The sequence below is a fragment of the Ricinus communis genome, chromosome 6, assembly GCF_019578655.1.
Source record: "Ricinus communis isolate WT05 ecotype wild-type chromosome 6, ASM1957865v1, whole genome shotgun sequence".
Classification (NCBI taxonomy): domain Eukaryota; kingdom Viridiplantae; phylum Streptophyta; class Magnoliopsida; order Malpighiales; family Euphorbiaceae; genus Ricinus; species Ricinus communis.
The window spans coordinates 29,577,847-29,590,663 of record NC_063261.1 but is presented as its reverse complement, the minus strand read 5'-3'; the positions used below and the strand labels follow the sequence as shown (position 1 = coordinate 29,590,663).

Genomic DNA, 12,817 nt, shown 5'->3' with positions numbered 1-12,817 from the left:
AAAGATTTAAATTGAGTATGAATTTTTGGTGAGAAAAGATAAATCTAAAAACAATTCTAGAAGAAAATAGCAAAATAAAATAGAAAAATTATTATAAAAAAAGTTTAAGATTATATATATATATATATATATATAATATACATATATATATAAACTAAAATGTAGCTTTCATATAAATCACATTGTTCTAAAAATTCGACTAGAAAATAACCGATCAAGGTAATATTTACCGACAGTTCGACCAGTCTAATAAAAATTAATTATATTTATTTATTATATATAAAATAATAATTATAATATCCAACTCTTAATAATATAAGTCCAAATTAACATAAAATGACGTTTAATTATATAAGTCCAAACACTCAAATCTAAGTTATTAAATAATATATTGAAATAAATATTATTATTAATAGAATCCTATTTTATAATAAAATAATAAATATAAATTATATAAATTATAAAAATAAATTACAAACACTAGTTTAAAAAAACCTATTTATTTTCTTTTAAATACAAGTTCTAAATAATTCTCAACACAAGTTAGTCCAATTTATAGTATTACAATCTACATTTTTCTTTAATAAATTTTATATATTATATATATATTCTCGGTTAAATGTGACGGACCAGAAAAAAAGAATTAGAGGAAAGCTGCTATAGCCAACAAGTGGAAAGCTAAGCACAAGCAACTACTCAAGAAGACCACAAGAAAAACAAGATCAGAACAGGTCTCTTAAGTAACAAAGAAGGCAATTTCAACAGATGAATAAAGAGAAGAATTTTAGAGAGTTAAACTCCTCCAATCAATATCTTTTCTAAAATCTGCAAATAGATTACAGGTGACTGATCAAATTGTAGATAGTGATCCATAGATACCATTACAGTCCGAAAGATATTATGATACACAACAAGATCCACTTCATAATTCTAGTAAACAAGTCTTTGAGGCGCAGTTAAAGTGGTGATCAGAGTTTTCAAGGGCTGCACAACCAAGCCGCTGTGACCCAAATACTGAAATACCACCTCGAACCAAAACAACCTTCATGTATTTTTCCCTTTTGGCTCTTAACGGGTCTGCAAGAAGAAGATATTTTAAACGTCTATAAAAACATGCAACCACCAATGGGAACAGAATGTAAGGGAGCTACTTTATATTTTTGTATCACAGACTCCTTACTAGTACTACAGTAATTATGCCAACAGGTTTTCTCCCAACTGCCCCAATGTGACTGTCCCAAGTTTGGGATCTAGTTATGGGGTAAATCAACTGAAAACTATAGAATGAGTAAACCCAATGATCTCTTTAGTTTGAGAAAGAGTCATTAAAGATAACTCTATGATCTCTTGCATTTAAGAAACTTGAAACCTTTTCTAAGATTCTGCGTGTTAGTTATACAGCACTAGACTTGATAACTATCTAAAATGACACTACTTGATAACTGCCTATCATGACAAACAAGCTAACCCCAAAAAAACTGCTACCCCATTCTGCTCCTGACTTGGAACAGACCTGGATATTCTTGCCAGGTGCATACAGCCCAACAAATCCAAATCACAACCTGTTTCCCTGCTGCCACCACCACCATCAGCAGTTGCAAAATGCACAACATCTTAATTAATCACAGAGTTGTTATTGACAAGAGGGAAACAATAAAAGAACATTTCAGTATTTGCTTCAGGTTACAGGAAAACTAAACGCCACCAATACTGCCTCTGTCTGTCACAACAGCAGCCACCTGATCACCCTTGAATCAACTGACACTGACAGCACCACCATACACTTGCAATGTATTAGTTTGATCGCCCAAAATTTTCATTTGATTGGGTTATTCTAAATTGTTAATTAAAAATGAGAAAAAAAGAACCATAAACTATGCAAATCCTCAATCTTCAGTTTCGAATTCAGATTTTCAATTTTTGCTCTTAGTTTTCATAATATTTGACATTGATACCAAATAGCCCCTAAACCTGAAAAGGAATTGTGATGGAACAAGACGTACCTTCTTCCAACCAGAGAACAGCATTTCCAGCTATGTCAATTCTTTTCTGATTTCATTCATCATCATCATCATCATCATCAGAGGTAAGACAAGGCTCACAATCATTCACCTATAGATCCCCCCGAGCCTTTGAGCTTCTTCATCACATATAGAAGAAGCTTTAATTGATACCGAGGCTGGTGGAGTGGATCTTAATGCAAAATGTCCACTCCCATCCACCTCGGATCCTTATGCCTGCACGCCTGCAAGCTGGGATACAGCATCCTATTAATATTTCAAGCGCAAGTTCCAGCTGGCAGGGTGCAGGCATGGCCCAAGCCCCTCACCGGGGCCGGGCTAAACCAAAATTTGCATCAGGTTGTTGATGAGACTGCAAAAAACACGTGAGTACAATAAACAAGCGATAAAAAAATCCATTATTAGCAATATGAACCAAACAGAAACCAAGCACAAAAATATAAAAACAAGATAAATCATTTCAATAATTTAAGTTTATTTCCCTTTCTCTTTCCTTCTAAAAAATAAAGAAGCAGGAAGTAATAACAATATCTTCTAATGCTTTCTTTGTTCATCTACAATGGGGAAATGAGTGTTTCTGCCAGTCCAGTGCATGCATGATTAAACATTCTGTTGCTCACAAATGTCATTCATAACACGAACTAACATGAAAAAGTTTATGATGTGCAAACCTCAATTAGGGAAAAGATTGGATTCAAAACAGTTAAATCTAAGAAACTTTGGAATTAATCTGATAAGGACTTGTAAATGATACTCCCCAACTACAATAACAGAAGATTCATTATTTATTAGCCTACAAATGATAGAAAAGGAAAACCCTTCCAGCTGCCATACCTGTGAAAAAGGCTGAACATGTTCATGAGGATGGATAAAAGGCATTCCTGGACGCTGACAGGGATACTGGGAGGAATGCAAGTAAACGGCAGATGTGGAGCGTGCACCAATTTGATTTGGATTAAACGGTTGCATCATTGTTTCTGGATGCCCATAACTCATTCCAGCAGGGGCTGATGGGGCAGCCCATGGCCCAGGCAAATGTTGAGGGAGCGGCTGAGGTTGGTGTTCTGCAGATATCTGTGGCCTATGGCTGGAACCAAGTTGTGGAAATTCAGTGTTGTAATTCAATGCAGGGGTGTACAGTGGCTGCATGGTGTATGGACCACCATTGAATCCAAATCCAGGATCAAACCTTTGCATATACCTGGATAAAATCTTATCATTAAGATATCCATGTTAAACAAAAAGAACTCAAGCCCACTATCATAAACCAAGAAAATTATTTGGAACCTTTCATTTAGTTGATTATTGAGATTTCATAGTTGACTATTCAGTTTTTAACGCTTAGGATGGTATACATGCTTTATACCACTTAATCAAAAGACCTTTTTTTCTTTCTTTTATCAAGCAGATAAATTTTGCTAAAGCAATAATTGACTTTCATTGTCCAGATTCCACATCCATAGGTATGAACATAGTTGTCAAAGGCGCAAGCCTCAGCACCTCAAGCCAAGAAAAGCAGGTGACTTCACTAAGGGGCACGCCTTTGTGCGCCTCAGACCTAAGGCGAGGCGCGCCATTGTGATATTTTGACTTTTATTTTTTTTTTCTTCTTTTAAGACAAACAATGATCTCAACCCTTCATCATAACTTAATATAGAATATGTAGGCTTATGCACACCTAATTATCTCCAAAAAAAATTTTAAATGGAAGAAAGAAGATTAGGGAAAAAAGACATTGATCAAGAAAAAGAAGAAAAAAATTGCCTAGAAGTGTAGGAGTAGGACCAAGACTATAATTATAGATTTGTAGTAAATTAGTAATGGAAGATGCTCTAGGATTTCTACTATTCTAGGACTTCTAGTTATTTATAAGACTATGTTTTACTTTTATCATCTCTTTTGAACATGCCTTTTTGTTGTTTGTTAAATGCCTCTTGAACATGATTCTCAAGATCTTTTTATTTCTTTTCTTTGGTTGTGTTATGTGTGTTTTATTTTATGCATGGGTTGTGTTATGAGTCCTAGTTTTATTTTATTTCATCTTTTGCGCCTCACTTCTGTCAGGTGCGCGCCTCAGGCACCAAGAGCACTTATCACCTTGGTGCGCCTTTCGCCTTTAACAACTATGGGTATAAATTATATCAAAACCATTAGAAAATGAGTGTACTATCAAAAGAATAGAAACAAAGAGCTATCCCTAAAGCATTGGCATTAAATTGAGATAAGAATCAGAAGCAGCTGGACTAAATGCTGAAGCCATCTGCACAAATATTATTAACGAGCATATGCTTAAATAAGTAAGGCAGCAAATCTAACATTTCTCAAGTCTAGTCTCCCAACCTACATCAACTCTCTATATATGTACACATGAAAATGCATGTATGTGTTTTCTTTATCTTCTTTATCTTAATATTTTGTCCCCACCATTTATCCCCATTGTGATCACTGAGTCAAACTTTTGAAAGTTTTTAGGCGTTAAAAGAAATATGATAATTAGATAATCTACCTGTCATAGCTCCGGTCATAGTCAGGATCTTTCCTATCAACTTCACGGTCTCGAAAAATGGCCACCCTATTGTTCGGTCTGTACCTGCTAATTGGTTCCTTTTCTGTCCTAGTTCTAGCTGATCTATTGCTACTTGTAGAAGATTCAATCAAACTTCTACCAGGATTTATATCTGAATTTCCTGTAGAGGATTTTTCTTCTGTCTTCAACACACCCAATAAACCATGCTGAGAACTATCTTGGTATCTTGCTTCAGTTTCTGGTTTTGCACTAGCACCACTGGTTAAACTACTAGAGTTAAATATTCGTGCACGTGCCTTGTTGTACTCCTCTTTTCTTTCCTCCACACTTTTGGAATTATTTGCCTTTGAGGAATTCGAATTAGAATTGTTGGCACTTTGAGACCTTTTCTGGGGCCTTTGTTTAATTGCAACTTTGACGACACCACTGTCTTCAGATGGCAAATTCACAGGAATGTCAGCCAAGCGAATCGAAGGCAGCCTACACTCAGATGTCTTGCGGACAATAATTCTGGAACCAGAACCATCAGGTAAGTTATTGTCTAGCAAAACCATTGATTGCAGCGAATAATGCTGTGCCACACGATGTGCAGCCAACCGTAAATATGAAGTGGGCAACTGCTGAAATTCTAATTGTTGTTGTGTAGGATCACGAATAAACTTTTCAACATCTTGCTCCATCCTCAAAACTGCATAAACAAACAGAAAAAAAAAAAAAAAAGTTATTTAATTCTATGAAAAATTTTGAGCTTAGAAAAAAAAATAATTTCTAAATCACCAACAACATAGGCACCTCATGTTAAAAAAAAAAACATATATTAGAACAGACACTGATGATAACAAGAGCTGCCTGATCAAAAGGGTTATTTGCATTATAATACTTGAGTTTTGTTAAAGTTGTAGAAAAAATAAATTCATGGAGTCCTGCTGTATCTCAATCAGTAGTTACCAATTAACAAAAATTATAATTAAATAAGCTGTGTGAAATTGTCCCAAAAATAAATTTCAATTAAAATGGGAGTTCAAATTAATTATTCAACTGAAATTTGTAAAGTTACCTGAAATATAAACAGAACTAGCTAAAACAACTAACTTACACCCAATTGATGTGCCATTATAAAAATATTTAGACAAAAACCTGCTACAATAAACCCTAACATAATAACTTAGCAATTATAAAAAGAAAAGTATAGATAATAACGTACTGGAAAGGCGCTCACGGGGGTTGTTCAAGGCATCCCGAAGGAACTGATCAACCTGATTAATTAAACCGTCACCCGAACCGGAATTATGAACCGAAACCGAAGAAGAAGAATCTCGAGAGGCCTGTTTGGAGGAGGAGGAGTCATTGCTATTGTTATTATTGAGCATCAAACGACTCATCGTCTGGTCCAGATCAGCAACCTCCCATGACTCCGGGGCTCCGAGATCCTCCTCCATTCCAACAACAAAATGAAGAAAAAAAATCCGAATTTAAGCTGCTGCTAGGGTTTCTGAGAAGAATATGATAACTTTATTAATCTAATCATCAAATTGATTTTTTGGTTGATTGATTAGAATTTGATTCTAGGGTGGTTTGCGTGTGGATTGGGCGTTTCATGTGAATAAATATTTTTTTTTTAGAAGGTTTTAGGGTTTGGAATTTTTGGGGTTAGAGAGAGAAGTAACGATCTATCTATCAATCTAGAGAGAGAGAGACGATAGCGTGTGTTGTAGTTGTTGTGTTATCATTCGCATCGTAATATTCCTATTCCACGTGTCTGCTTTATATCTATCCAGGGGTCTTCTCATACACTCGTTTTTTTCTGTATCCGCTTTGATATCATTCTACCCTTGAATCATCTAATTAATTACGGAAATGCACCTCCTCTTCCATTTCGAAAAGACTGCGCATATGCACAGAAGCGGTTCTCTTGCTCCTTTTCCTGTGGTATCAAAAATCAACAAAGAAAAGAAACGACAATGAGAGGCTTTGGTAGATTAATGAAGCGGGCTATCACCACCACTACTGCTTGCCGTTTATCAGCTCGTCGTGCTATACACCTTTCCTCTGCAAACCAAACGATGTCGTCTTCTCTCCATCGTGATAACCACATATCTGATTTCAGATCATTAAGGTCTTCTTTGCTCCCACAACCACGGACCCACTTCACAGGTCAGTTTTGTTTTGATGGGTTTTAGGAAACTACAGAATTTCGATAGCTTTGTTTATTTTATATTTACCTTATTCTCTGTAAACGGTTTCCTTTCTGAAGGTTTTTTTGTATTTTTATGGTGGGATATTGGATATTTTCATTGTTAACTCTGAGCAATATATGATTACTGTTAAATAAAATTTGGAAAAAACAAATTAAAACTTTGTGTTGCTATAATTAGACCGATAATTAATAAAAAGTGATGGCTCTTAGCTTCAAGAGTGTTTGAATTATGCAGTTTACCAGAGGTTCTAGTTATTATGTTGTTTGATTTTTAGCATCTGATGTTAAAAATGAAATTGACATATTTGAGGAACAGAGTTTTAGTAAAAAAAATTTGGTTGGGTTTGGTTAGGGCAGAGGAGAACAATGTTTATACAGACTCAATCCACACCGAATCCGTCGTCACTCATGTTCTATCCTGGGAAGCCTGTTATGGAAGTTGGGAGTGTTGATTTTCCTAATGCTCGTGCTGCCTTGAATTCTCCATTGGCTAAATCTCTTTACGGAATTGATGGTAACCTGACATTCTTAATACTGTTTTACTTTTTCCTTTAACAATATGCTTGCCGGTGCTTTTTTTGAATTCTTTTTCTTAGGAATTTATTCATATATTGGAGTTATTCAGTATGATTTTAGGAATTGGAATGTAATAAAGTTGTGTCAATTTGTCAAACTTGGTAGTCCAGATGCTTGGTAATTTAATGGAGAGTAGATTCCTTTTTCCTCGGACATTGTCAAAAACTTTTTAAGTTTATCATCTATGCATGTCATATTCAAGTTCAACTGCTTGCAGGATGCAAGTCATTTTATGAAATTGTCAATAGATTTCAAAGCATGATATAGTTTTACTGTTTTTTGTGTTGACAAAGAGGTTGAGAGAAATAGCTGTGGACTTGCACATAGAAGATTGAGAACCTAAGAAAGCAATAGTTTGGGACAAATAGGGTTGCACAATAGGCACAATAGTTTGGTACAAAAGTATGCACAATGGGCGCAATAGTTTGGGATGAATAGGACTGCGCAAGAGGCTAAATAGGTCAGACTGCAGCTAATCATGCCATTGTATGAGAGAATGTCAGGGCTTGTTTGGATTTGTGATTGTGTGAAAAGAAATGCTTATAGGCAAGATTTCTTTGAAGGAGTAATTATATTTTCCATAGGCATTTCCTGGTATTTGCTTCAGCCGTACCAATTTAGAAGACCTTTTTCCGGACCTTTTCTTTTGGTGTTGAAGAATTATTCTCATCTGTTATATGGTATGGCATACTTTTTTTACCTCTCCTTAAAATCAAGGGTAAGAAATTTAGTAAGGTAAATACAAGAGGATATTGTGAACAATTCAAAGTCTCTGTTAGCCGAGAAATTCTTGGTTAACGCTTGCATTGTAAATTGTCAATGTCATTAGTAGTTAGACTGTTGCAACCACATAGCTTCTCTTTGTCCTAGCCAGAGCTTAAAAACTAACTGACTGGATGCAAATCGATTCCCGGTATCAATTAGTAGTTTCTAAATGATATTTAAACTTGTAGCTTTTTCATTCAATTGGAAAGAATTTGATTCACTATCATTACAGCCTGCTAATCCTTTTGAAGTCTGAAATTGTGATTGAATTTTTGATGCATAGTGTGATTGGCATTGTGCATATAGTCCCTAGTTTTATGCTTCCCCATCGAACTCTTTTTATATTCAAGTGCACTAAACTTGTTTTCTTGGTCTTGTTTATATGAGTGCACAGCTATCAGGGAACAAAAGGCATGTTGGTTGTTAGCTAATTTAAGTGCACAGTATTTTGATAAGTGACTATATTTTGTGAAGTTTATGCATATTAAGAATCAAAAGATGCAATTTAAGTTTTAAACTTTCAGTAGATTGATGCTGATTAAAAGGAATTTCCAGCATCTGCTCTTATGTTAGTATTTGCAATTTAGAATTCCTTTTGATTTCAGTTTATTTAGGAATTAAGATTTCTATTTGTTATGTTCTTGTTTTGGAATACTTTCTGAAGTCAGAATAAAGCTAGGAAAGTCGATGCTGATAAAGAAAAGAAGGTGCAGCATTGACTCTTACGTTATTGGTTTCAATAATTTAGAACTTCTTTTTTCAATTAGTTTTTTTTTTTTTTCAGGAATCAGGTGTTCTCTATTTATAATACTCTTGTTTTTAAATACTTGAAGTCCCTGTTAGTCAGCAACTTATTAGGTTATTAGAAATCTTCTTGTTTATGATTGCAAGCCTACTTAGCACTAAGGTTACTATTTTATCTATTCAAATAAATGCAATTTTTCATTTCTAGAGGTTCAAATTCGATGTATCAGAATTTCATCTGTTATGCATCTTTGAGTTGCGTGATACAGTTGTTAATCCTATAAAATATTTGGTATCTTACAATAGTTATTGGTGCGAGGCTAGTGGTTCTATTTTGTTTGCATGGTTTTATTATGAATAAACATATATGTATGTATCCTTGAGTAACTCATTTCGTATTGAACCATAATTTCTGTCTATAAAATCTTTAGTTTGGAAATGAACTTCTTAAGGTTCTTTAAAAGAAACTTTATAAAGATGGCAATTGGTATAGTTCCAGATCCTAGAATTTTATTTTGATGAGAATGCTTAACCTTTTCTTATTTTCTATAGGAACTACTCGGGTTTTCTTTGGATCTGATTTTATCACTGTGACAAAATCAGATGACGTGTCCTGGGATTTGCTAAAGCCTGAAATATTTGCAGCTATAATGGACTTTTATTCTTCTGGTCAACCATTGTTTCTAGATTCAGAAATTGCAGCATCAAAGGACACCGCAATTCATAAGGCACGTTGCTGATTTTTTAATTTTGAACTTTAAAACTTTCTTATATACAGAATGATCATGATAGGATTGTGCAATTCTGTGTTTATGAAAAGTTTTTATGATTTATTTTCACATTTGGATAGCATTTAACCATTAGAACGCACTAACTAGATTGAACTTCTATTTTTGGATAATGCAAGTGGTAGTTGGAGTATGTGGTCATCATACATTGAGCATGTAAGAAATATAAAAGAATTTATAATGTAAGGACAAACCTATTAACTTGACTTAAATCATGCTATTAGTTATGTCCAAAATACACTTAATTGTTAGCCAATCCACACTCCTCTTGCTCTAATCTAATCTTGATATACTATACTCTACTCTAATTTTACAATACTTGAGCCCATTAGATAATTTCACAGTGGTAATGAAAGAAGTTTTTCTGATAGAATAGCTTTCTAGTGCTAAGTTATTGAATGTGATGTGTTCATCCAGCCCCTTCCTGATATGAAGTACTAATGCTTGCTTCTCATATTGCTCATTGCGATGTCACCGGAATGTAATCAAGTGTATTACGCTGAAGCTAACCAAAGCAGACACTGATATTCTGAACTGGGACTTGCTAAGGATTGAGTTTTTTTTTCTTTTCCTTTATTTTTGAGATATGTTTGACTACTCCTTTGTGTAATCTCTTAATGTGAAAATTTGTGCTTTCTAATGCAGGATGATTCAGAAACGGTAGCAATGATCAAAGAACTGTTGGAGACTCGTATTCGGCCAGCAGTGCAAGACGATGGTGGAGATATAGAATATCGGGGATTTGATCCGTAGGTTTTTCTTGATTCAGTTAAATTGAATGAATATATAGTCCGTATTGTTATTCATCATTTATTGGGACTTTTGCATTTTTGCTTTCTTCAGAGAAACAGGAATAGTCAAATTGAAAATGCAAGGAGCGTGTAGTGGCTGTCCAAGCTCATCAGTAACTCTGAAATCTGGAATTGAAAATATGCTGATGCATTATGTATCAGAGGTAACAATTGACAATATAATATTTGGATTCTGAAGATATGTATGGTCATGCTGTTAGCATGACATGTTGTCTTGTAGATCATGTCTAAAACACATGGCATATTAGGAACTACCAACAACTTTATGTAACAAATCAATTTTTAAGGGCAGAGACAGCTTATGTCATTTATGTTTTTTTTTCTAGGTGGCATGTATTAGTTCCTGTTACTGGTGAATTGGTCCTAAAATATCCTCTGCAAGTTAATTGATTAGATTGTTAGGTCACTGAAAAAGAGAGGAGACCTAAAATTGATAGACATTTTATGCAACTCCCTCACTGGATGGTTTTACTAGCATATGTTTTGTATACTTCGTTTCAGTGTGGGTGTGTATGATATAAATTGCAACTGAGGAGCACGTTATCAGCATCTTCTGAGAAATGGGAGCCAGGATTTTTCTGTATGAGAGACTGATTCCCTTCAGGATTTTCTGATTATGGGAGCATATAAGCATGAAGCATTGTCGAAACTTAATTACAGTAGATTTTGCATAGTGAGATTAATCCTAGTTTCTAGCACTTCTAGATCTGAAAACTTAATTTGTGCTTGAATCCCTAATGAAAGGCAGAAAGAGGGCCCGCATGAAGGGGCAGGGATGAATGGAAGTTATACTCTTAAAATAAATTATATGAATAAAATTATGGTTTTAAAAAAAAATTAAAGATGTCATGCAGAGATGTCCCAGTAGAGATTTCTCTTAATCACAGTAGACAAGAAATGTAAAGTTTAGCTAAACTTTATTACCAGAGGAGGAAAAGAAAAAAAAAGAAACGTAAACTTACACAATTGAAAAGGAAGACAGTTGGTGATTTCTTATCTCATATTATTTTCATTTTGAGCCAAGCAATCATAAAATCCTTGCATTACATTACTTTGAGTTTTGCCCTCAATGAATTGATTCTATGTTCCTCCATATGAACAAGTATGAGTTTGTCCCTTTGGTGCTTTTGAATCTCAACATTAACCGTTGAGTGCTCAACTGTTGTTTGGTGAAAAAAAAAAAAACTATATTCATGTGCTTGCAAACTGCAGCCTTTTCCTTAAATATTGTGGCCAACTGTTTTGCTTAAGAAACCGTTGTGGCCCTGGTTAGTATTGCTGGTTGGCTTGTCAAGGGGTTTCAATAAATTAGCTTTTCTTTATGTTTCTGTTTTAACTGCTTATGAAATCATCCGCATATGCAGGTGAAAGGAGTGGAACAAGAATTAGATGCTGAAGACGAGGATGCAGCATTAGCCGGTCAGACTGAATAGTGTAATATCCTTTTCTTTTCTTTTTTTTTCCCCTGGTGTAGTTTATTCAGATGCATGCAGGGAAAGAAAAAGAAAAAAAGGAATTTTGGCTCTTGTACAGGAGAAAATAATGTTTGCTGGCTATATTTGCTCTATTATTGGTAGAGTATGTCACAGTCCCTGTAACCTACGCTTGCAAATGAATGTAGAGCTGTATGAATATTGTAGCAAGTGCAGAAAAGATTTCTGGCACGTTTTATTAAACTCCTCCGCCATGCACGAAGCTATAAAAATATTGGATTTCGAGCTTACTGTGGTCCATTTTGTTTTTCCCATGAAAAATTGGTGTTTATATGAGATTGATCTGATAGACTGGACAGTAACATCCTCTGGCCAGTGGGCATTTTTGAAGTATTTATTTATGCTGGAGTGTGGTGTAGGTGTAGCAGGCATCTTTTCTGCCTTGTGCATTTGACTTGTTGCTTGAGTTGAGCTCTTTTCTTTCCTCATTCTGAGGTACTTGGAGACAAAGGATGAGGATTCATACAAACTATCCCGATTCAGGCAAAGTATGCTAAAGTATGTGCTCAAGGCTCAAGAGTCGTGATACAAGGATCACGTAAAGTTTGAGGTGTTCCCTATTTTGAAAGGAAAGAATAGGATTGTATGCAAGTTACCCAGAGGTCAGCCTGGTAAAAAATTTCGTTGAATTAGTTTGATAAGCTTAACAAGCCAAGCTTGATCCTAATATGAGCTTATCATATAAATAAGATGAGCTCATGCATAGGGCTGTAAATGAACCGAGCCAAATCGAACTTTAATAAGTTTGAGCTTGGTTCGTTATTATTTTACGCAAATTCGAACTGAAATTGAGTTCAATAATTACGAATTCATGTCAAATTTGAGCTTCTTTTCGAGCTTCATTTATTAAAACTTATTTAAAATTTATTTATTAATTTAAATTTAAATTTTTAA

The 12,817-nt window shown here is 34.6% G+C and overlaps 2 protein-coding genes across 2 annotated transcripts; one reads left to right on the top strand and one right to left on the bottom strand.

The window, feature by feature from the left end:
* Nucleotides 1-736: 736 nt before the first annotated feature.
* Nucleotides 737-6,288, bottom strand: LOC8285657. The gene is made up of 5 exons (XM_002524945.4): nucleotides 5,753-6,288; nucleotides 4,528-5,236; nucleotides 2,856-3,222; nucleotides 2,004-2,373; nucleotides 737-1,077 (listed from the first exon to the last, which is right to left on the bottom strand). The coding sequence occupies exons 1-4, from the start codon at nucleotides 5,985-5,987 to the stop codon at nucleotides 2,326-2,328; spliced, it is 1,359 nt and encodes a 452-aa protein (XP_002524991.1). The 5' UTR covers nucleotides 5,988-6,288; the 3' UTR covers nucleotides 737-1,077; nucleotides 2,004-2,325.
* A 146-nt stretch (nucleotides 6,289-6,434) lies between these two features.
* LOC8285656 (nifU-like protein 4, mitochondrial) lies at nucleotides 6,435-12,153 on the top strand. Its single transcript, XM_002524944.4, has 6 exons — nucleotides 6,435-6,702; nucleotides 7,098-7,259; nucleotides 9,383-9,558; nucleotides 10,264-10,367; nucleotides 10,462-10,573; nucleotides 11,795-12,153. Exons 1-6 carry the CDS (start codon nucleotides 6,510-6,512, stop codon nucleotides 11,861-11,863), a joined length of 816 nt encoding a protein of 271 aa, XP_002524990.1. The 5' UTR covers nucleotides 6,435-6,509; the 3' UTR covers nucleotides 11,864-12,153.
* The last annotated feature ends 664 nt before the right edge of the window (nucleotides 12,154-12,817 follow it).

Excerpts from the sequence above, each read along its gene's own strand:
- LOC8285657 (XM_002524945.4), bottom strand. The coding sequence starts at position 5,987 with ATGGAGGAGGATCTCGGAGCCCCGGAGTCATGGGAGGTTGCTGATCTG. Across the intron at positions 3,223-4,527 it reads TATGACCGGAGCTATGACAG|GTATATGCAAAGGTTTGATC; the intron begins GTAGATTATCTA and ends GATTTTATCCAG. Across the intron at positions 2,374-2,855 it reads ATGTTCAGCCTTTTTCACAG|TCTCATCAACAACCTGATGC; the intron begins GTATGGCAGCTG and ends TGTTTTTTGCAG.
- LOC8285656 (XM_002524944.4), top strand. The coding sequence starts at position 6,510 with ATGAGAGGCTTTGGTAGATTAATGAAGCGGGCTATCACCACCACTACT. Across the intron at positions 7,260-9,382 it reads ATCTCTTTACGGAATTGATG|GAACTACTCGGGTTTTCTTT; the intron begins GTAACCTGACAT and ends TATTTTCTATAG. Across the intron at positions 10,574-11,794 it reads TGATGCATTATGTATCAGAG|GTGAAAGGAGTGGAACAAGA; the intron begins GTAACAATTGAC and ends CCGCATATGCAG.